Source organism: Morone saxatilis, unplaced genomic scaffold (genome assembly GCF_004916995.1).
Source record: "Morone saxatilis isolate NCDOM2014 unplaced genomic scaffold, NCSU_SB_2.0 Contig5, whole genome shotgun sequence".
Lineage (NCBI taxonomy): Eukaryota > Metazoa > Chordata > Actinopteri > Moronidae > Morone > Morone saxatilis.
The window spans coordinates 18,198,186-18,222,170 of NW_023340095.1; the positions used below are offsets into that span (position 1 = coordinate 18,198,186).

The 23,985-nt window shown below is 40.5% G+C and overlaps 1 protein-coding gene across 1 annotated transcript; it reads right to left on the bottom strand.

Moving 5' to 3' along the window:
- Positions 1 to 254: 254 nt before the first annotated feature.
- impg2a (interphotoreceptor matrix proteoglycan 2a) lies at positions 255 to 23,246 on the bottom strand. The gene is made up of 19 exons (XM_035677118.1): positions 22,995 to 23,246; positions 20,642 to 20,808; positions 20,523 to 20,538; positions 20,361 to 20,393; positions 18,374 to 18,423; positions 18,131 to 18,286; positions 17,035 to 17,093; positions 14,107 to 14,315; positions 12,551 to 12,594; positions 10,656 to 10,851; positions 9,296 to 10,290; positions 8,535 to 8,822; positions 8,223 to 8,442; positions 6,675 to 6,885; positions 5,144 to 5,332; positions 4,021 to 4,222; positions 3,208 to 3,287; positions 2,660 to 2,720; positions 255 to 2,252 (listed from the first exon to the last, which is right to left on the bottom strand). Exons 1-18 carry the CDS (start codon positions 23,194 to 23,196, stop codon positions 2,678 to 2,680), a joined length of 3,360 nt encoding a protein of 1,119 aa, XP_035533011.1. The 5' UTR covers positions 23,197 to 23,246; the 3' UTR covers positions 255 to 2,252; positions 2,660 to 2,677.
- Between the last annotated feature and the right edge of the window lie 739 nt (positions 23,247 to 23,985).

Below are 23,985 nucleotides of genomic sequence, written 5' to 3' on the forward strand. Positions count from 1 at the left end.
TGGGAAAAAGCTAGCTATTTTATGATATGATATCTTTGCAGTGGTGCACTGGCAGTTGTGCAGTTTTTATACAATAACAAATCATATCTGACAGGCTGATCACATGTTTTGTGAAGCAACTAGGAACTAAAACTGCATAAAACTCAAGTACCTCACAATTATGCTTAAGTATTGTACTAAGTTACATTTCACCACTGGACCAGTCTGACAAGTCTGCATTTCATATAAAACATTTTATTTTTGTACATGTTACAATTTGTTGGTAGTAATTTACACAGCTGCACGGTATGATAACACTGTTAAAGTGGTGAAACAGTTATCAGTATAAAAAGTTGTTCATATATTGAAAGAGTTGAGACACACATGATTTACATCCTACAACTGTTAACGTCTTCAATGTTATTTACATGAGAGAACACTGTATGGGATGTTTGTCCAGGTGGCAGATGGAGGATGTTGACAAAAACTGAATGCAGACACAAAAAAGCATGCAAATAGAAATAAATTGGAATACGCAGATTGCAAAAGGCATGACATTGTGACAAGAGTCTGCTTCACCTGTGTTTTTTGCTTGTGTAGACCCCTAAAATAAGAGCAAAGGGCAAAAAGCGTGAAATGTAAACAAGTAGCTAGGACATGTTCTACGTGTCTAACTCTGACCTAGTGAGAGGACTGACCGCCACACTGTCCGACAACAAACAGAAACCTACAGATTGTAATCGGCTGCAGCTGTGAGGGTCCACTCAAGGGAGAACAAGGATCAAGCACGAGTCCAAGGAGGAACATGACAATACCAAAGAAAACACTGGAATTAGTCTGTCAGAAGTTCCAGATCGAGGAGCAGGATCATGTCCAAACAAGTAGTCACAGGGCAGATCTTTTTTTTAGGAATTGTTGGTAACCTCGACGTTCTTTCAGCAGGAGATGCAGCTTGAGGTTGTCTTTCCATAGAGCACATGCTGTTTATCAGCTTGCTTTTCCTGGTTCTCCTGTTCTTTCAGTTGCATTACATCTGAAAGCAGACCATTTGATCAAATCCCTGGGCCACTTGCCCCACAGCGTTTTTCCACTGAAACGTGTTTTCACTTATTTCTGGATCCCAGAGCTATAGAGGGCTCACGCTCTCTGCCTTTCTCCCATCACCACTGTTTTCACTTTATCATGTCTACCACGCCATACATTTACAAACATACAGCTGTTAAAAGGCAGAAAAATCACCTGCCAGTAGGAAAATAGCTGGTAAAACATTCAGATTGTGAAAAGCTGCTTTTACACTGATGAACAGTATAGTACGTACACTGACACTAAATTTGGCCTCCTTAAAGAATTAGAAATCAACGTTTTAGGAAATACTGCTGATTTGCTTTCTGGCAGAGTTTTAGAGTGGAAGATTGATGCCCTTTTCATACCTGTACATTTAATGTAGGGCTACAGCAGGCAGGAGTTTAGCGTAGCTTAGCACAAAGAGGTTAGCGCTTAGATAAAGGCTGCTTGTTGTAGCTTCTTATTTTACCTGACAGATATGAGTTCAATCGAACTCTCTGCCAGAAAGGGAATACACGTATTTCCCAAAATGTTAAACTATTCCTTTAATGTACAATAGTATATACAGAGTTGATCCATTGTAGTTGCTTTCAAATTGTAAAAATTAGTCATCATAGACCACTACATTTCAAAGAGTATTTAAAAGTAAGATAGCACCATTGACTAATAAAGAGCAGCTCTCTCGGTGCCTCTCTGAGAAGACCTAAAGAGTAAATTTGAGCTTTGTAGAGACAAAATAGTAGAGAACTATTTACAATAATATCTTAACTATCAAACATCCTAACACTATATACAACACTATAAGCAACACTATATACATATTCACAGTTTGGAGTTCTTCCCTTTAAGAATGGACAGATATGACTATGATTTCACTAAGCAAAAGTACCACTGTACACAATACTGTTAGGTGTCTGACAACATTTCAAGTAATAGGATGCGGTCCAGTTTTCCCCAAAGGGAGACGTCCAAGTAGATGAGCAGCAAACACGACCCTTGATGTCACAGCCAGCTCACCCAGTCAAGAGAAGGCACCGAGGAAGGAGGAAGAACAGTCTGCCCACACAGGCAGGGACATACGCAGACACAGAGAGGTTGATGTTGTGAATTGGTCTAGAAAATAAAGATCAGTGGTCTGAATGCAGTCCATCTTAAAAAGTCCAGATTCTGAGTGCCATGGTGAGCAAGTGGAGAGTCTTCACATGTTTCTGTGCAACAGAAAAACTGTCAGTCCACATTTTTAGACACCAAATATACACACTACACAGTTTTCTACTATCATATGTTTTTTAAGTTTATTCCCAACGTAGTCTCTTACTTCTAAGTGTCTAAAATGGTCTCGATTTAGCAAATTGAATTTGGTCTTGGAAACACCTTGTTCTATCTAATCCCATATATTAACCTTTGTAATATATTTATTGCTATTACATTACACTTTTCCACAATTTCCTTATTACAAGGTCTATATTAACTTCTGCTAATTCTGCTACATCTTGTGGTATACATATCCTTGCATTAAGTATTTTGCGCCATGGTATGGATCTTTAAGGGAATTATAATTTAAACTAATTAAAATTGAGGCCACACACACAGTCTTCAAGTGAAGAATAAATACCTTGTTCACAGGAGATTTTCATGTCTGTGCAGAGGAGCTCTCTCTGCAGGTATCCAGGACACTGTAGCACACACAAACAAACACAATTGATTTCATCTTTCTAGGCTAATTAGTTACTTCATTTACTGCACAAACAAGTACCCACAACACAGGTTTATCTAGCATGAAGGATCTCCATGGCACACAGAGCAGTCATCTACAGCCAGATACCACTTAAAAACAATCACCACTGTTTAACACAGGCACACTGCTACTGCCAGACTGCTGGCAGATGAAGGAATGTCTGTGTCTCATAATGGTTTCTGTCTCACTGTATCAGCTCTGGGCCTGGCTGGTGAAGATTTAAGAACGATAAATCTGTTTCCACACTGGTTTGGCATGGCTTGAACTCTTCATCTCCTCCAGCTCTCAACTAACAAACGAATCAGTACAATCTTGCCAGACTCCTGTATCTCAAACTCACTTCCCTTTTTCCTCATATCCTGATTTGTTTGGCCCATGTGTTTATCTCATTGCAGTATAGAAGGAAAAATGAGAGAGGCACTCACGCTTGATGCTGCCGTACAAAATCTGCAAACTGCCGGTCCTTAGCGTAGAGCTCGATAATGCGTATCCTGTCTTGGATTTCCTGCAGAAATACATGATATCATTAGGGAGGGAGCATTACATCACAGGCAGATAAACAGTAAACTGGACAGGCTGAAGCTCAATCAAAACCTGACATTTTACAAAAAAAAAGGTACTATGACTTTCCTATTTAAGCGGCAAAAGCCAGTTGGTGATGGAACAAGTTTACAACCTGAGATTTCCTAATTCAGATCCTTATCAGGTCAAATTTGCTCGTGGGAAATGAAAACGATGTGCCCTGCCTGGGTGATTACCGAACATCCAGATAGCCTTAAGCAAAGTACAGCTCTCACCTGCACTGGAGTACAACTGTATACATTTTTGTGTGTGAAATTTCAACGCACTCAGTGTACGTCCACATTAGGTTGGTTAAATTTTAAAAAACACATCTTTTCTCTCCCACAAAAAGGGAGCTTTTCCAAAACTATCTTCAGAAGGTGTAAATCTTAAAACGCCATTTTATTGCGGGGAAACAGAGCTTTTGCGAAAATATGACGTAAGCCAGTCCAGTGAGTGTCAGGGGTTGTGGGGCAGTAAAGTTAAGAAGAAGACTTTTAGTGGCATTTAACTGTCTCACCTATTTTAAATATGGATATACCCAATCACACTGACTGTCAGACAATATCTCAATAATAAAATAATGACTTTATCAGCACTGCAGCACAGCAACTCAGTATGACTGCTGCTTAACATCTCCTCTAAATCAACCAGTGGATAGTAGCCCCCACACACACCTCCTTTGTCAGTTCACTGTTCTCATAGATGTGTCGTATCTCCTCGCTGCTGAAGTCAGTGGAGGCCTCAGCACTGGCGCTACTGTACACAGGAGCTTCAGGATAGCGCCGGTAGTAGTGGCTGTAGCCTGTTGTGGCCTCACTCTCAAACATGGGGTTATACTTTGTCGCCCTCTCCAGAGATGGGAGGCTCTCTGCTCGCCTGCGGAGTAACAGACCAACAGAAATATTAGTCACAATGTAAAGGCAGGATGATAAATAAAGCAACACAACAGAAGCGAGAAGAGAAAACCAATGCAGTGAATAAGGCTTTAGCGTTCATTAACCTTTATTAACTTTGGATAAGTCCTTTCTCCCTCAGTCGGACTCCAGTCTGGAGTCCAGATTGTCATAAAGCCTATTGTGTTAGGTGTTTAAGGCTTTTTGGAAATAGCTCAGCAACGTATCTGATCAGTTAATTGGCTGAGGTTAACACTGTGTTTCTTCACACGCTGCTTTAGGAATCATGCCAGACAGACACATATACACACAGACAGATGGTGAACAGATACTGTGTCTCTTTGGGTCTGCAAAAGAGAGAAAAAGTGAAGAAAGGATCAAAGCAGGACAGGAGGAAAGAGACACCCAGGCAAAGGCCATTGCTGTAAGTCTAGAGGGGTGAGGGGATGGTGAAGTGGACGGTTTTGGCCGTCTAACTGAGGATACAGTCATGGGATGTCTCAACTTATTCTGTCCCCTCAAGAAAGTAACCAGGCTCCTTTAATCTAAAGAGGATTACGTGGAGGAGAGAAAACTTCAGACATACTAAATTTAAGTGTTACTGTTCACTATCAAACAGAAAAGCAAGTATTGTTTATTTTCAGGGGTAGAGTTAACAGCTTTTGCAGGCGGATAAAAAGGAATCTTACTGGGTAATTCTTCATATACTGTTTATTTTATTAGGCTTTACAGTATAACTCAATAATGTTTTTTCTTCCTAAGGCAACATGTTTTTTGGATGCAACTTTTTAATTGGCTAACAAGTGACACAGATTAGAAGGCTAGATATAAATCGTGTATGTGTCTCTCATCATCAAGGATGGCTAAAAAGTTTGGCCATATGGTACGTGAGTGGTTTCCTCACCGTATGGGGTCCTCCGACTCATCCTTGTCATACTGATCTCGTAACGTCCTGGCGAGGAAAAAGATGACTCCGGAGGCCACCAATAGGAATCCAGCTACGGAGGCAATCGCTATGCTGACCACCAGCGGCTCGGATACGTATTCCTCACAGTGCTCTCCTCTGTACCACCAATTCTCCCCGACGCGACACCTGAGATGACAACGGAAATTTGTCAGCAATGTTCCAAAATTATTTCCACACAGACTGGTGTAGTTTCCTTTTTAAAACTCACAGCACAGCAGAAGAACAAAATGTTACAGAGCATGCCCATCACTCTTCTTCTGTTTCTTATCCTCTGTTAAATGATCAAAGAATGTCAAAATGAGTGACTGAATCCTCAATCATGTTCGTATTTTGTCTTGACATAGTACATAACATGTCTACAATTATACAGTTCTGTAAGTGTCATTAAACCAGAAATGCCTTGTTTTGGATTAATTGTAATAATCCCCAAATGTTTGTTTCCTGTCGCCATGGAGCAATGAAATACTTTTGGTTGGACGGCGTGAAGTAAACAACAATCCAACAGCATCTGGAGCTGCCTGTATGTTTTATGCTGTGGTGGTGGGTGTGAAACAAAGGTTAGCACTCCTCTTGGCACAGAGTCTCCTGTCAGTCTGTTCACAATCATTCAATTTATAGCGCACCACATACAACCGTGTGAACAGAGCCAGGGGACATGTTTGTGTCCCTGATTTGGATTATCGGCATTTCATCTTACACACATTAACCCATGCAAATGTCTGTTTGGACATGATGGAAACACAAACACTGACAAAAACACACACAACAAAGTCTGTAAGTAAGCCTTTGAAATGTTGTACATAATAAAAGAAATAAAATATGGCTGTAACACTATATAATGAATAACATTTCACTCAACAAAAATGTGATAATTTGCATCCTGGGGCTTAAAAAATGGATCACAATATTAATCAAATCTTAGCAATTATGCCTTCCCAGATGGTACTCATTGTTTTCATTTATTTACAGTACATTTAATGCCAGAGGGCACGATTACATTAACATAGTAAACAGCCAAAGGTTTGAGTGCTGACTAAAAATGTTGACATGCTGATTATCTTTTTAACAAAGAACCCTCATCCAGGCCAAAAAATATAAATGTTTGAAGACGGTTAATTGGGGTATGGAGCCAACTAAGGTGTAAAACAAAAGCCCTATTGCATGGAGTTGGTTATGATTATAGTTCATTAGGCTAGAACACATGTTAAGCTTCCAAGAATGAGGAGCCAAATTAAAAAGAATGCTTTGGAACAAATGCTTGGAGTGCATTGGACATCTCTTGTATCCACATGATCAACTTCCAGCCAAGCAAACCAACTTTAAATATGGAAGAGGAAGAAGAATCTGGCCTTGTGCAGGATTTGAAAAGCTGTTGGGTTTTCTATGATGAAGCACTGGCTTTGTAACTTGCAAACTCAGACACTCTTTCTCACACACACGCAGATCACTTCTCCTAATCCCCACCCACCTGCAGATGGCTCCCTGGCCGGGGATGATGTCACACTTGCCGTCATTGAGGCAGAAGTCATTTCGCAACTCACAGATACTCTGACAGGGCAGGCTGTCCACGCTGAAGTAGCCAGCATTGCAGACACACTCCGCCTCCCCTGACCACTTGTTCACCTTACACTCCGCATACTCGTTACACGCCTGGAACTTACAGGGGTCGGCCTGGTCACCTGCAAAGGAAAGAACCAGGATTGGAGACAGGAATAAGCAGGTTGACTACAGGTTGTTCTTTTCATGCAGTGATCAGCATTTAAAAGAGGAGATATGCAAAAAAAAAATTCCAAAATGATATGAATACCTTTAAAAAAGGTAACACAGACTTATTCTGCAAATTTCCCAAAATGTCAAACTATTCTTTCAAATTACACCAAAAATAAACACAAAATTAAGTAAACTCAACAAACTGCAGCCCTAATGCATGTTGGGATCCAGTATTTTGTGTTAGCTATGACTCAGATTGATTATGACAGCTGAGTCATGACTGTTAACACAAGCATGAATCGATGATATCATGAATGGCCGATTACAAGCTAACTGATGTTCTCAGACACAGACGCTTGGAGATCGATACCACATGAGGAAATAAAAAATGTGCACAGAAAATGTCTTGCTGAGTCAATAACTGAGCCACCATTATCAGATACTAAGGTAATATAGTACACACGCTGCGTAAAACCAGAGCTGCACACAGTAATCAATCAAAGTGCAGTTAATGATATGTATTAACTGGGCTGCTGTCCAGGTAAGCCCTGATTATCTCATCACAGCTGAAGTGACTGTGACATTCGCCTCATGAGACCACAAAGTGTCACGACAGGGATTCAGAACCTGCTTTCCCAGGCCTTTTCACACACTAACATGTTTTTAATACTGACTCAGTGCCATTATTTTACAAAACAATGTTCTAAGATCACATCCACTATGGGAATAGTTCAAAGTTTGGGGAAATATGCTTTCTTGCATGGAGTTGGATGAAAAGAGTGAAGCTACTTTCATATCTGTACTTTCAATATGAAGCTGGAACCAGTAGCTGGTTAGCTTAGCTTAGCTTTTAGACTAGAAATAGAAGGAGAACAGTTAGCCTGACTACAAGCACCTCCAAATCTCACAAATTACCAAGCTATTTCATGTTTGTTTAAAACAACAGTTTGTGGTTTTACAGGAGGCTATGTGTGGTACTATTTCTTGGCTGGGCACAGTGACTTCCTGAGTTTTACAGGTGCTGGTTTTTGGATTTTGTAACATTTGGACAGCCTACCTGATTCCTCTTGTTTCCAGTCTGGACAGGCTAGCTGTTTCCTTGTTTCCTGCTGAGCTAACATAACTGTGTACTGGCTCTAGCTTCATATTAACCTTGCAGACCCAGGAGTAGTTAAATCCTCTAATCTAATTCTCAGCAAGGCAGCAAATAAGCTTGTTGAAAAAAACAGTTGATGCTATCACAGTTGTTTTGTTGTTGATAAAAGAACTCATAAAAACACTACAGTGCACATCAGAGAAAACCCACCCGACTCAACGTCCAGTGAGTACTTATCGATGGCCAGGTTCATGGTCTGGTAAGCTGTATTACAGAAGTCCTCCAAGATCAGATAGACTGTGGTGGTGACGCCTTGTTGTACGGGCTTGCCAAATTTCATCCGGCTGTTGACCACAATGCTCCCGTTCCTGAAGTTCAAGATCTCCAGGTTCTCAAAGTGACTCAGGTTGGACTGCAGGTAGGGCACAAGCTGGGAAAAGATTGAAAAATGTGCAGTTTGATGTTACAAACCAGAGGCTTTGATACAACAGTGGGGATACTGAGTAAATGTGAGAAGTTTACCAGCTCTAGGAAGCGTTGCTCCAAAGCTTTGTATTCTGGGGAGCTCTTGTTAAAGAGATCATCTGAGAAGATCATGTTGGTCACCCTCAGACTGAAGAACACCATCAGTGCTCGTCCAGGGTTCACAGGCATGGCGATACTTGCTTGGTCTGTGCCGTGTGCCACGCCAAATGGAAAGCCAGTGCTGCCCTCCTCTGTGTGGTTTATCAAACCAAAACCATAATGGATCACGTCAAAGCCCTGGTCCCCGATGGTGGCATCATCCAAGCCTTCATTAGTGGTCTGGATCTGGGGGATAAAAGAAAAAGTGGATTGATTTTGAGATGAGCCTTTAAACTTCTCAGTGGGGTACAACAGTGTTTATAGGTCTGCTTTTAAATCCCTACAAATTCAAAGTCAAACTTAAATAAAAGTTTTATTGATTTTTCTGCAGAGATAGTGCACCCCAGGCTACATTTATGTAGCACCTGAAAAATGACAGTCCTCATAACACTGGCTCTCAAACATCAAACACATCAACCATTGCCAAGGCAAACACTAACCCCAAAGGCCTGAAGTTTAGATGTTGTTTCCAAAGTTTTGTACAACAATGTTTTATCCTCATTTTAAAATGGAAAATATGCACATTAGCTGCAGTATCATTATAGTTTATATTTCTTTAAAGGAAAGTAAGACATTTCAAAAACTAAAATTGTGTATTTGTGATATTTGATGCTCTACTACTTTTCGCAACAATATCAACATCAATTATTTTCCTTTACCTCCACCAGTGAAGGGATGATGATGTCAGGTTGCCCCTCAATGGCAGGGTCTACATCAGAGATACGAGTGAAAGGCGACTCCCTCTCTGGAGACAGGGCAGTCGGTTGGGGAGGGCTCACAAAATCTGTCACTGGTGGTTTTGGTTCATCCTTGTTGACCAGTAAGATTTCATCCTCTGTAAGATCATTTGTCGAGATCTCTGGAGCTGCTGTGGTTTCTTCTTCTACAGCCGGAGCTTCGGGTAACGTCTCTTCCTTCACCTCTTGTCCCTCGCTCTCTTTTGCTTCCTCCATGCCAGCCTCTTCAAATACAGGTTCCTCAGGATAGGTCACCACCACATTAACGTCTTCGTATTCCACAGGCTGTTTGGAGTAAACTTCCTCATTATCAAGTGGAACATCTGTGAGATTTGGCTCTCCCTCTGTGACCTCCACAGAGTCTTCATCAAGAGGAAGCAGACCTGTTTCTGCCGCCTCCGGCTCTGATGCTTCACCCTCTACATCTACAGACTCAGGAGGTGGGACTAGGGCGGGCAGGCCTTCCTTTTCTGTGGTCTCAGCTGCAATTGTGGAGATCTCAAGCTCCTCTGGAATCTCTGCTTCATTCACAACAGCCTCATCCGGATGCTCGTCTTCCACAGTTGTAATAGTAGGTTCTTCTCCCACTGCCACAACATCAACTCCTACTGTTACAGCTTCAGACACAACATCTGCATTTATGGTGACATCTGCTGTTATCAGCCCATCTTCTGAACCAGTCTCCTCAAAAGACTCTTCTGCTGCTGCTGCTGCCGTGGGTGTATATGGCCGGAGCAGGTCCTCCAAGTCATCTGCGCCTGAACCAGAGGCCTCGACCTCCACTGGTGGTTCAGGCAGTGTGATACCCTCTGGCAGCTCAGGGGAGGGAAGCTCAGCTGGGAGCTCCTCTGGTGGAGGGTTTTCTACAGCAGGAGTCTGCACAGTGTCCTCCAGCAACAGACCCTCCTCTTCAAAGCCTGGAAAAACAAAGACAAGAAGAAACTCAACTCAATCTCTGTTGGTCTCCTTTGATAGAAACTAGCTACTTCTTTCCAGAGCCAACAGATCTATTCAACAAACTAGACAAAACTTTTGACATAATCGACAAAATGAGAATTGAGAGATTCAGAAAATAAGTAATTTCAGAGCAAACATAATGTAGTAAGGTTTTTATATATTGTGCTGGCGTGCATGCTTTAAATGCAGCCATCAGTGTAAATTGTCATGTAACCTGCAAACAAGGGAAATAATAATAGAAAAGGTAGATGTGAAAAAGAAAAGGCATCATAGGGGGATAAACTGCATGTGTGAATTCATGCTTGTGTTTAAAATAAACACTCACTGCCAGCTTCAGGTGCAGTCGTGGTCAGGACAGGAGCTGGAGGCACAACTGCACTCTCCTCTAGAACAATGATGTCCATATCTGCTGTCGCCACTGTGCTGGTTTCAAAGAGCTCGGACAGGACATCATCTCTGTTGACATCTTCAGCGTCCTCTTCTAGGATCACAACCTCTGGTTGCTCAGCAGCATCATCAATCTGCATCACAAACAGGCATTATGATCTAAACCCTTTCGTCACTATTTAACTGGAGTGTGTCATGCAACAGGAGCTTTGATAGGCCAGCTGTTTTGTGTTTACAGGTCAGACCATTCAGATCTCTTCCTGCTGCTGCTTTGTGGTTTGGACACAATTTTTACGAGGTACACTATGTATGTGTCTTTACATTAAAGTTATCACAAAACCTAAACTGTAAATAATAAAGTAAAAAACAAAACAAAACCATGAGATGGAATGTGACAGGCATCAAAAACTGTCTATCTACTATCAAAATTTAATTTTGCCCTTCTTTTTAAGATTTCAGTTATTATTTAGGTTTCAAATCTGTCAGAAGTGTGCTTTGTTGTAACTGTAACCCCACCCAGCAGTGATGTTACGGTGTACTGACACCCTAGATCTGTGGTTTCCTTAAGAAGGTGAGTTTTCAGATGGTTTTAGGATTTTTTTATACAATTCTGTTTGTATTGTGTATTTTTTATTTTTTAATAACCATACATTCTATCTAAGCAAACTATCAAAATACTGAGATATAGGCCTAGTGTGTATATTTTTTAGGTTTTCTGACACCTTAAAATCAAGAAGCTGTTGTCACTGTTGATTTGTGATTTAGTAGAATTCAGTTTTTCTATGACTAGCTTACTGCTAACCAAGCTAGACACTATACTAGCTGAGGCTAATGTGCTTTGTTTCTTCTTGACATGAAGCACAATGTAACTAATTAGCTTACATACTAGTCTATATTTTTGTGAATCCAGTTTCCTTGTTGCTGTGCAAAATAGTTTCTACAATACATTTGGTCTAACACTTGTTTTATAATCACTGTCATTGAATGTATTGTTCAATAGTGTTTTCACAGTTTCACAGTTACTTGCAATAAAAGTATGAAAGGCAATCCACTGTCTTCAAAAGATTTACTTTGAGTTTATGAATTATTCATGATCATATAAATGCAAATGTAATTAATAAATGCATGATAGATTTTTAAATGTATTAATGTAATGACTGACCTGTTAAATTCTCTAATTATATTTGTGGCATACTGCAGGCTCCATACTTCTAATAATGGAAAACTTAAAAAACAGTAGCTAAATCTAAAATGTTCCAAATCAGGGCAGCAAAGTGCTTCGGTGGCACAGTAGCTCTCTGCTTTTGCCTGTAAATCAATTACCGATGATAAGTTTGCCAAACTTTCCCAATTCATATAATGAGTCAAATTAATCACTTAGCGAGCTGAGCTATAAAGTGAACCAGCAGACACATTTAGTGCAACCCAAACTCTGATTACCATCAAACAGCAGTCAACCACAAGACAGCACATATAAAGACAGACTTTAGATGATATTACATGTCTGAATAAACTCATATGTGCTGTCTCTTTACTTGCTGTGGGGTGGTGCACTGTAGCCTTTGCCCCAGAATAGCAGTGGATTATTAAAGCAAGAGCCAAACTAATCCTCAAAGCCTCACTTGATCCTCGCTGGTGAGCTCATCCCCTACCTGCACTGGTGTGGTCTGGATACTATCACAAGCCAGTTACAGGTTATCACAACATCGCTCATACTGCAACTGTCAGCTTCCTTAAAACAAAACTGATTTATCAGCTGTGGAGCTCAAAACACCTGGATGGCCTGGAGAGAGATTGTTGTCATGATAGTTGTGGAGGCAACTTGTTACTCACCATGGCTCCGTCTGCAGTGTTGACAGACTCAGGGACCTCAGACACTGTGGAACCAGGGGAGAAACAAATATTAATACAAACTGACACAAAAAAGGCAAATGTGCCAAATAGCTAAAATAATCATGGCTGCAGGAGTCTACAGAACCCTTTTTACTATTACCACTTCAGCACAGCCTTCACTTTGACAGCATTACCTTCAGGGGTAAATATCTACAAATCAGCGCTAAAATCTGGAGTGAATATCAGCCGCTGTGCGCCAAGGCTATTACTGCATCACCACCAAAGAAGAAAAACAAAGCCAAGCTGTGCCTTTAACTTCCCCAGCCACACATGTCAGCCATATGAGAGTGTTTAGCCATCATTTCACATGTCCAAGAATATAATTAATGTGAGCATCAGATGGCATTCATCTCCAGGGGAGCTAACACAGTGAACTAATGACACGCATTCTCTCAAAAACATGAGCAGTGAGAAATCTCACAGGAGGAGAAGATGCTATAGACATTATCACATCCTTCAGTTTCTGGAGAAGGACCCTGGTCAGAAGTAGGAGGTTGCTAACCTACTTACTGACTGGCCATGTCTAATAGATGCAGTGTTTCAAATCTCCCCATGTGAGCAACTGTGTATGTGAAAAACATAAAACCTTTTGTGGAGGAGTGCAAAATCTGATGTACAGCACCAGTTGGGGCTTTAGACCACAAGTTTGAAAATGTAAAATATATCGAGGTTTGGACTTTGGAAGAAGTGAGCATAGCATCAGCCCACTCCTCATTCGCTGCTTGAGGCTAGCGGCTCATAAAACACCTGAATCTCCGACCAAACTGTCGGCGGTTGGGTTGCACTGTGGTTAATGCAGACACCAGGTTTCGACATCGAAGAAGAATATGTGGAATAGAAATGACGATATCTCTGGTTCTACAGCATCAAGTTATATTCTTATAAGACTTACAATCTCTTTAACCTGTCTGATTACGTTATAGGTGTGCAATCCTTAATAGGTAAATTACTCCTATAAAAGTTAACTGTAAGATGTTCTGGGTGTAAGCCAAAATAAAGGAGTGAAGTAAAGCAGAAAAAACCAGAGACCTCAGATTTCAAAAGTCCCCTTTGCTCAGTTCTCTTTTGCAGACCATGTAATGACAATTATTTAACTGTAGCACAGAATAAATACACAGTTCTTATTACTGATGATGTGTTATTTGTTCATTAAAAATGGCCCAGTTTTGAGCTGAAACTTCTTACAAATATGTCTCTGTCGTCTTTGACAGAAAGAGCAGACAAATAAGAAACAGATGAGACTATTAAAACCCTGGAATGTTTTCTCAAGTGGTGTAGCGTATGTTGTAATATCAATGCTGGGTCTACTGTGTCTCTATTTGATATGACATTTGGAGGTTTGCCCTGCACTGCATGCACTAGCTCTGCCAATGCGTTCCCAGTGACTTCACTGCCATGCCAATTAAATAAATATAATGGTGGCATGTGTGTGTTCTGTTACACTGCAGGGAATATCTTTAGGGAGCTCAGCAGTCACGCACTGGCCATCATCTTACCATTCTCCAGCTCGACGTTATGCAGGGCTTCGGTTACAAAGTTCTTGACCTCGCTGATGGTGTAGACCACCGTATAGCGCTCCATGACCTCGCGGTATGAATTTTCCACCAGGTTCGACTGCAAGGTCAGGTAGTCCAGTTGTTCAGTGCTCACTCCTGCTCCGTCCACCACAACTGTGACAGCATAGTCCACCACGACACCATCCAGCCTGAAGACATAAATATGTAGTGGTTACATCCAATCCACATACTGATTATCTTTTGCAGTGGAAGCATATTGTGATATACACTCCTCGGGCCACTTTAATAGGTACCTATACAGTTTCATGCAATGCAATGCAACAGATCTGCCAAATTCTTATTTTCCTACTGTTTTGCCCACCTCATTTAGAAATAAGAATATTAGAAAACACATCTCACTACATTGCAGTTGAGTTGAACCCCACTGCAACGAAACAATTGTAAATGTATAGTTGAATTAATACCTCTTTAACAGTGTAAATATTATCTTCGTGAAGGCAGAATTTATAGCTCAGCTGTTGTATATATAAAGTTTTACATAAAGTGAACCTAACAATGAGTGTAATTACATTGAAACTATGTCGCCAACATTAACAATTACAAGCAGATTTTAAGTTTAAATTAAAATTTTTAAGTAAAATGTGTTATTAACTAATGGTGTGAACAGCATTAGAACAGTGAAACACAGTTTATTGCATTGAATATCAATTAAATTATTTTTTGCATATATTTTGCATATACATCAAGATTGTTTTAAATATATATATATAAATATTTACTGTAGGGCCATTATGGTGCAAACATTACATTAAGCACACTGCAGAGTATATGTACATCGCCTCACATCCTTCCACAAGCTATAAATGAACATTGCGTGAGATTGTTTTGCCTACTGAAACTACTGTTTCCAAGGTAAAGAATAAACTTTCAAACTCAATTCTTATTCATATTGTGATTTTGATTTCACATCAGATACATTTCATATGCACATCAGCCATAATGCTGTTTTTCCATCTTCTGCGTCACTTCAAAAAATCAAGTGCCTTGCTTAAGGGCAACTTAATAGTTGTTAAGTGAGGGGAGAGGGTTTCTTTTTAATTTTCTGACCCAAAGTTGCTGAGGAAATTTACACTACTTCCTAAACTCCAACTAAACACCATCTTCTGTTGTTATTGTACACATATTTATGTATAAGAGAGTATAAAATAATGTCTTCTGGACGAAAGAGCAGTTCTCTAAGAGGATGAAAATCGCTTAGGCATTAGCGTGATTTAACGTCAAACCTGTTAAAAGAGTTGTAGAGCGCTTACAGTTGACTGATGACTCCAGTGATTTACTCCTTCTCGGAATGCAGGAGTGCGACTGTATAGGCCAAAAAACAGCCGAGTCAGCAGAATGATCAATATCATCATAATAAACATGGAAACCTCACAAGAGATTCCAGGCCCTGGAAAAAGCCATCTATCAGCCTTCATTTGACTACTGGAAGCCCTCCACTCTGACCTAGTTTGTTGGATTTCTGGCGGACAGCTGAGCATATGCCGGCCCACAGGCGACCACATTTAGGAGGAGATCCAATTTTTCCTCCTTTAGTTTCACACATTCACAGAGGCAGGCAGACAGAGATCTACTCCTGCTGTGCCCCGTTATCTGCAGTTAGCAGCAGCATGCAACATTCTTCACAACATCACTGTGAGAAGGTATAAATATATTTCTCAGTGTACTTAATGTATATATGTTTGCACAATTGTGGCCATATAGTATAAAAGTACAGTTAACCAAAAGAGCAGGACATGTGTCTAAAAACTCTTTTAAGGCGGAATGTAGTTGTACTTTACTTGGGTATTTCCATTCTCTCCTACTTTTATTCCACTATATTTCAGGATCAAATGTACTTTGCGTGATTGCTGTAGTGGGTTATTTTGCAGATTAATAATTTACATACAAAACAATGATCAGATACTAAATCATGATGAATTATTGAGATTAAACTGCCCAATACTAAATAAAGTTGTCAAACTGGCTCCAACTTGACCAGCTGCAACATTAAAATGTTTTAGAGGAGCTGGTGGGAGGTTTTAATTACTTTTGGTTAGAGCCAGGCTAACTGTTTCCCTCTTTTTCCAGTCTTTGTGCTAAGCTAAGCTAAACTAAGCTAAGCTAAGCAGCTGTTGGCTGCAGCCTTATATTTATGGTACAGGTGTGGTATTTCCCAGAATGTCAAACTATTCCTTAGAAATTTTAAATGCAAGACTTTTACCTGTAATGTAATGTATTCTTATACTGTGGTATTGCTACTTCTACTTAAGTAATGGATCTGAATACTTTTTCCACCACTGGTAGCAAGAGAAACAGTCATATCTATCTATTCACTAACTCTTCACCCTCCATTTACTTCTGTCTCTTTGCTCTTTTTCGTCTTCGCTCCCATGACACACACAGCATCTTTCCCTTTAACCCTCCTCCTGTCCAACCCCTTTACCACAGGTGGTAAAGCCCTGATAATCGCCTCTATAGGAGAGCACCTGCTCACTCCATTGGACCCATCACGATCCCACTTAACAGGTGAGTGACCCAACTAAGACCATTAACATAGGCAACTAGTGACACACATAACACGTGCCACGCTCACAGGTAAACACAGTGGGAGATGAAGGTGACGCCATACACGCTCACGCAGATCTAGCTAAGGAATGGTTGATTGGGATCTGTGGGCTTAAATACAAGACAAGGTGGGGATAACTAATACAAGGTCAAACTACCACGGCCTGTACTGATGACTCACCCTTGGGTGTCCTTTTGGGGTCTACGTGAAACAAGGAGTAAGGTGAAATTGTGTTAATGCAACAAGTTGAGTTTTGACCATATTGTGAGGAGCCAGGATTAAACCACTACAAAGAGACCAACCTGAAATCCAGCACAGACACACTCTTAAATCCAGGGAGCCCCTCCAAAGCAGCCTCTATCTGCAAGGACAAAAATGATCCAGCATCATAAACAAGCCTCAACTAGAGTTTGTTTCTTATTTTAAAGGGGTTACATCGAACTGGCTTGGTAAAATAAATCTGATTTATTGTTCCAAAAGGGCTCATTATGTTCAAAGTAGTTGAAAGGTCTTGAGTCTTTTGTGTTGTGGCCCACATCATTATCCTCAGGAGGTACACTACTGCACTGTGGTCAACTTCTTTTATTGGTCTACAGAGCTTTGCTTCTAGGCACTAAGAAAAAAACAACACATAAACTGTTCTACAGACTAAATCACCCAGTTTATTCTGATTATCCATCAGAGAAAGAGGATACAAAAAGGTCTCCAGAGGCTTTTGTCTCCTGGTTTGTCCTCCAATTCCCCCTTTTCTACAGACAGTTACTACCTCTGAGTCCCTGTCCTCCACACAGGCTTCTAATCTTCTCAAAGCACGTAAACTGGTGTGTACGCAGTGTGTGTGGGTACATAAGCGAAGGTACGCAGATTTTATGTGTATAGCAGATGTCCAGCGATAATAAAAATGGGTGAGCAATTACAAGAAATGACACCAAATCAAGTATGCGCTTATTATGTTGTTATTTACAAAGTATGTCTGTGTCTGTGTACCCTCCCACATTTGTGCGTCAAGCGGGTGCCAGGGAAATGTGCCTAAACAAAATTACTGCATTTTCAGAGTTCCTGTAAAAACCACTGAAGTTGCTTCCAAAGGCGAGTACCTGCACATACGTGTGCATGTGCAAAAGTTTATCTATTCCCAAGACACATCATAATGCTGTATTTTCAGCACATAGTTATTTCACCAAAACCAAATGTGTACCATAAAATCGGTGTTTTTGAACTCCTGCCTAACAGTTTGGGTTTAACTACTGCTGCTGTTAAAGTGTGCGTTATTAAAACTAACAATGCATCCATCACAGACCATAAACCAGGAGATATAGTCCAGTCTGCAGCCAAGATACAGTAGCACGAAGGGGAGTCGTAAAAAGAGACAGACAGAAGTTGGAGCTGGAGACGAACCTTTTCAGCAAGCTGTCTGCTGAGCGTTTGGTACTGGAGGCTGGCTGGATCGTTGAGGTTGTCGCTGTACTTCTCTCCGGTCAAGAGGATACTGAGCTCCACCACCTGCTCCAGCACAGCCGGGGTAGGAGGCTCCACAGCTATGTCATTGTCCAGCTGTGCAATAATAAAGAGTAATATAGTTAAGTGTATTATTAAAGCATTATAAATCCCAATATGTGAACGATATGTGTGTGCACTTACTGGATTCTCCTCTACTTCTGGGACAGTGACAGCTGCGTCCTCTGTGTCTTCTGGGTGGTTGAGGTCATGTGCAACAAAAAAAAAACAAAAAAAACTTACGTTGGTATATTTAAAGTGAATGTGAGCTTCAACCTTTGGCAAGTGCAGTGATTCCTGCTGGTTGTATGGATTAGACTGTCTTGACCCGGAGTACTTTCGAAATCACAGGCTTGCAGCCAAGCTCACTCCCCACACACACAGAGAAAGATTGGACTAACTTATTGCATAGAAAGACATAAAACAAAGCAAAACACTGAAACAACAATGCTCGAGCACAGGTACAGATATGGCAGGATGCTTATATGACAGTATAATGTCCTACAGCTAACAGTGTTGGTAACAGTGACACTAACCTAGCTCAGGAGCCGCCGCAGCCTCCGGTGTGTCTGTTGTCGGAGTGCTGTGAAACAGTAGAAGATTTTGCTGATATCATATTACCCCTACTTAATCAGAAATAAACAGCACACAGGCTTTTCAGGGTAATTCACACTGTAGGTAGAGATGGGTCTACAAATGGGATTTAAAGGATTTAAAGGATTTTTATTTTTAATCAACAAATCCTCTTAACAGTCCAAAATCAATAATGAATTTACTCTGCCAATTAGTACTGTCTTGTCTCAGCCAAAGCCTGATACAGCTAGCTGCCTCCATTGTCATTAAAAACACTGTTTTTATAACACTTAGACTAGACATTTTGAGAAATATGCCTATTCATGTTCTTTACGAGAGCTGGATGAGAAGAATGATATCACTCTGAAATTTGTATGCTGAATATGAAGCCACAACCAGCAACAGGTTATCTTAGCATAAAGACAAGGAACAGGGAAACAACTAGCTTGGCTCTGTCTGAAAGCCAGCACATCTAAAGCTCACCAATGATTAGCACAATGTAGCTCATTTGTTTAATCCATAAAAAAACAAAACAAAACTGAAGTTTTGCAGAGGTTACTGTGTCTGACTATTTCTTGAGCAGGAGCAGTGACTTCCCAGAGTCTTGCTGTCATTGTGAGGTTGCCAGGCAACAAGTGAGACCACCTTTGGACAGGCTAGGTGTTTCCCCCTACTTTCAGTCTTTATGCTAAGCTAAGCTAAGCTAACCAGTTGCTGGGTATGGCTGTATTTAGATATGCTATGTGTTAGGTTTGTTTATGTTGAAATTTTTTTTGAGGATGGCTAAAAGATATAGTCACATCCTAAGTTAGCTTAGCTAATGTTAGCAAAATGCTATCTAAATAGCTAGCTAATCTACATCTTACCTTATATATTGGATGTAACCCGCTAGCTAACGATTAATGTTGATTAGCTAGCTAATGATTGATGGTATCTTTTAAACATCTTAAAACATGGAATTATCTTTTGGACATAAAGAGCATAAAGAGCTAATCTAAGTACAGGAAAGAAGAAAATTGAACGAGGTTTGCTCAACTGTAATTGGAGCACAGAGCGAAAGGGGGCGGGGCTTAAGAGGGTTCAATTGCTTTAAAAGGCCCATACTGTTACTGGCTGACATGTTACGATGATCATGGCCAGTATAGTTTTATAACTTTATGAGCATGCACAGGGACACAGTTCAGTATTACTGAAGGAGAACAGACTACACTGACCAATGTGATGGAAGGAATAAATAAACTCAATGTGTATATATGTGGGTATAGAGCTTCTCTGCATGTTTATAATAAATGTTTAAAGGCATGAGCTATATCAGACTGTGGCTACATAGACACAAGTAAGCAGAATGAATTTATTATTTTCTTTAGTTGTTTTTTTTTTTGATGGAACTTAATACCACTGTTATCTTTTTAAGATTTTTCTTTTCAGAGAGAGGGCAAGCACACAGACGGCAGAGCTTGGATATTAGCATCCAAGTCTAAGACACACAGATAAAACAGGAAACAAATGAACATGAGACATCTGAACAGGTAAGGTTGAAGAGACTTGACAACCGTACCTGCACATATGTTGCCAGGACCTGGTGGGCTCACTACAGATAGTGGGAAGAATGACACATTTACAAAACACAGACTTAATGATGAGATCATATATTTATGATTGAAATAGTGAGCTAGTTGTGGAGGGAAGGAGGTGGAGGGTTTCTCTTACCTTTTCACACCAGGCCGTGACATTCTCTAGAAATAGAAAAAACATATGTTGTAAGCTACAGTGTCAGCCACCTGCAATATATTATGTTCACAGATGTTTTTTTTATTACACCATTACATATCCACAAACCTTTTTAACCAGAGCCTGGTGCTCCTCTGATTGGCTAAAGTAGGTGCCAATATCTTGTGCCGTGACTGTGCCCTCCTGGCACTGACTCATCCAGCTTTGGTACTCTTCTTGCTCTGGCAGGCGGTCCCAGAAGATCTTGAAAGCCTCCCATATGGTCTCCTGGCACACTGGTCAGACCAGAGAAAGACAACAGCCACTTAAAAAAGAAGCTTGCAGAACTTGCTAAGAAGTGTTTTCAAAAGTCTTTCCACTTCAATTCTTATCTCTATTTGTCTCTATACTTATTCTCGAGGTCTCTTATAGGTAACAAAGACCACACTCAGCACACTTAGCAGAGGAAAGAAATCATCTTTAATTCACCAATTACTTCATTAATTAATCTAAGACCTAGATGTTAATAACTGGAAGTTTTGAGACCCCTAATCTATCTCCATTGTCATGTTTACTTCAAGACATAACTCCTTTTCATGAGTCAGCCTGCTGGGCGCTGATCCAAAGTCAGTGCACAGACATATGCTCCGATCTTCTTCCCTAATCAACGCCGACTGTGAAGCCAAAGACACCAAATCACCTCCAAATCTAGCTTACATAACAAACCTCAAGTTTTCAACACCACAGAGAGTCACAGACTCTCTCTTGGCATCTACAAGCACTCGTTTGTCCAAGTCTAGCTGCCCAGGAGTTCATTGACTAAGCACCTTTATCTCTGCCCACTCACAGTGTTTCTCAAGTAATAAGGAGTCAAAGATGTTTCATCTCTGTTGAATATTTTGTTTCACAGCTCCCATCCACCTGTGGTAAACTGCAGGCCCCTTTGCATCTGTATCATGAGATGTCAATTCACCAAAATCACACAAAGAAATGTATTTGCTCATTTATTCCTAGAGCTATAAAGTAGAGGTGGCAGAAATATTTAAATTATTTACTTTAGTAAAAGAAGAAATATTGCAATGTAAAATGCAAAGCAAAATGTACCAGTGTGTCGGATTTTGTGGCATCTACCGGTATAGTTGCAGATTACAAGGCCCTTGCCTCACCCTCCAGTTACAAATGTGTCGGAGAAACTACAGTGGCTACGAAACTAACGAAAAACACAAAAGGCCCTATCTAGAGCCAGTGTTTGGTTTGTCAACATGGCGGCTGCCGTGAAAGAGGACCCACTCCCTCTGTAGATAAAATTGGCTCATTCTAGGTAACAAAAACACAACTATTACTGTATTCAGATGATTATACACGAATGAAAACATACCTAATATTATANNAATGTTACACGCTGGACCTTTAATGTGTCAAAAGTAAAACTACTATAAAGAAATAAAGAAAAATGACTCCCATGAGTGTTTTATTATTATATTCTATTAGTGGTTAAATATTACTGACATTTTACTGTTGTATTTGGCAACGTTGGAACTAATTTCAACTATTTTACATACAGTTAGATGGTTTCTGCTGCTAATCAAGTACTGTGAAAGTGAAGGAAATTTAGTTTGTTAAACAGTCTTTGAAACAGTGCCACTTTAACACTAAGAGAGATTTAAAGGGGAACCATTGATTTTACACATCAAAGTCTGTTAACAGGTCTTAGGGGTACTGCTGCATATGTGAAAAACATTGTATAAAGACTTTTGTGGCTCCAGAGGGAGCTGTATGAAATCTGAACGTCACTTGAGTCCGTATTGGTTGGGCCTGAAGACTACTAGTTTGAAAATGAAAAGAAAAGTCTTTAGAAACAAGTAAGCTTAGCAGGCCTCTTTAGCCCACTCCTCATCTCCATTTGACGTTAGAGGATTAGCCGCTACAAGCAAAAACACATGAATCCCCAACCAAACTGTCGGGGGTTGCATTGGCGTAAAGTGGGCAATTTTGACAATTCTGTCTGATATCAGACAAGAAAAACTTTTTTTGTGTGTCTGATAATGTGCAATGCTAAATTGTTCTCTATTACTATTTTAAGGGTAGATATCTCAAAGCATAGCCACATAAAAACAGGATTATCTGAGCAGATGCCAAAAGGGTAAGTGAGCAAATGCTTTTTGGACTGACTGACAACCTGAAGTAGACCACAGTCTGTTAGAACGCAAATCTCATAAGGCCTAATTGCAACTGGTGTCCACACAGATGTCTGCTTGACCCAGGTGAATCCCTTGGTGTAAATGCGGCAAAGGTTAACATTCTTGCCTACTGGACGAGTCCTTTCTTGCACATTGGGGACACAGACAGGACAGTGGGGACAATCTCACAAAATCAGTTTCTTGTTGTTATTGCTGAGGGTTGTGTGTCCTCACCCATTATCTGACCCAACAAAGACATTGCCAATATCTATTAATCTACTCTTATTTATGTTCAATCTTACCTCTGAGATGAAAGTAGCTCAGATGGTTTGCAACAATCTGCGGAGCGGTCTCTTGTGCACAAAGTTTGACTCCACTTGGGAAAAGGATGTTGCGTTTCCGTCGAGAGAGAACTGCTTTGTGAGATACCTTTACATCAGATAGACGAACAACACCTGGAAACTCCACAGGCTCCTGACTATAAGGCAGACTCAGGTAACCCATAGAGGAACCTTCCAGTGTTGCATCTAGGATACCGCAAAGAAAAAAAAACCATTAAGACTTAACATCTTTCTTATCTTTGAGTAGTGAGCAAGAAGTGTGTAAATTAACTACAACACATACCTGTCCTTATGTCCAAAAATACAACCACAAAACTAAATACGACAGAGTAGAAAACACATCTCCAAGATACGATGCTCATGTTAAATCCGTGATTGTGTTCAACTCCGTCGGCTTGGAAAAGCATCAAGTAGATATGTTCTCCTTCTCAAGTCATGGAACAGCAACGTGAACAGCTTCTTACAAGTTTGCATAGTTCAGAAGTCTCCAGACGCAGAAAAATAACAGAAGCCCCTACAGAAATCATTTGACGACACTATGACACACTGGCTTCCTGCTGAAGAGAGGTGTGTCCCATGGTGTGGAGAGGACAGCTCCTGGCTCAGGTAGATAGGCAGATGGCTCCTGGAGAGTAGGGGATTTTTTAATGCTTGCTAATCCTGTTTGCTCTAAGCCTTTTAGAAGAGCTCGCCAAGAAGTTACTGGAGCAACACTGGGAAGGGAGGGCACTTAGTGTGGAGGAAACGTGGCCGGAGAGGAGGTAACAAAGGCCACAGAATCAACAGCGAGCAGGTAGATGCATTAATACATACAGATATTGTTGTAGTTTATTTAGTCGGGATTTAAATGTTTTCTGCAACACTCAGCTGAGCAAATGTTTGCCAGTGAAATAAAATTTGAGTCGAAGGACAGACCCTTTTACTGTTAAAGCACCCTGCCATCCAATCAGGC

Coding starts and splice junctions, on each gene's coding strand:
- impg2a (XM_035677118.1), bottom strand. CDS start 23,196: ATGGGTTACCTGAGTCTGCCTTATAGTCAGGAGCCTGTGGAGTTTCCA. Junction 20,809..22,994: donor GAGCTACTTTCATCTCAGAG/GTAAGATTGAAC, acceptor TGGTCTGACCAG/TGTGCCAGGAGACCATATGG. Junction 10,291..10,655: donor GACTGCACCTGAAGCTGGCA/GTGAGTGTTTAT, acceptor TTGTTTTTCCAG/GCTTTGAAGAGGAGGGTCTG.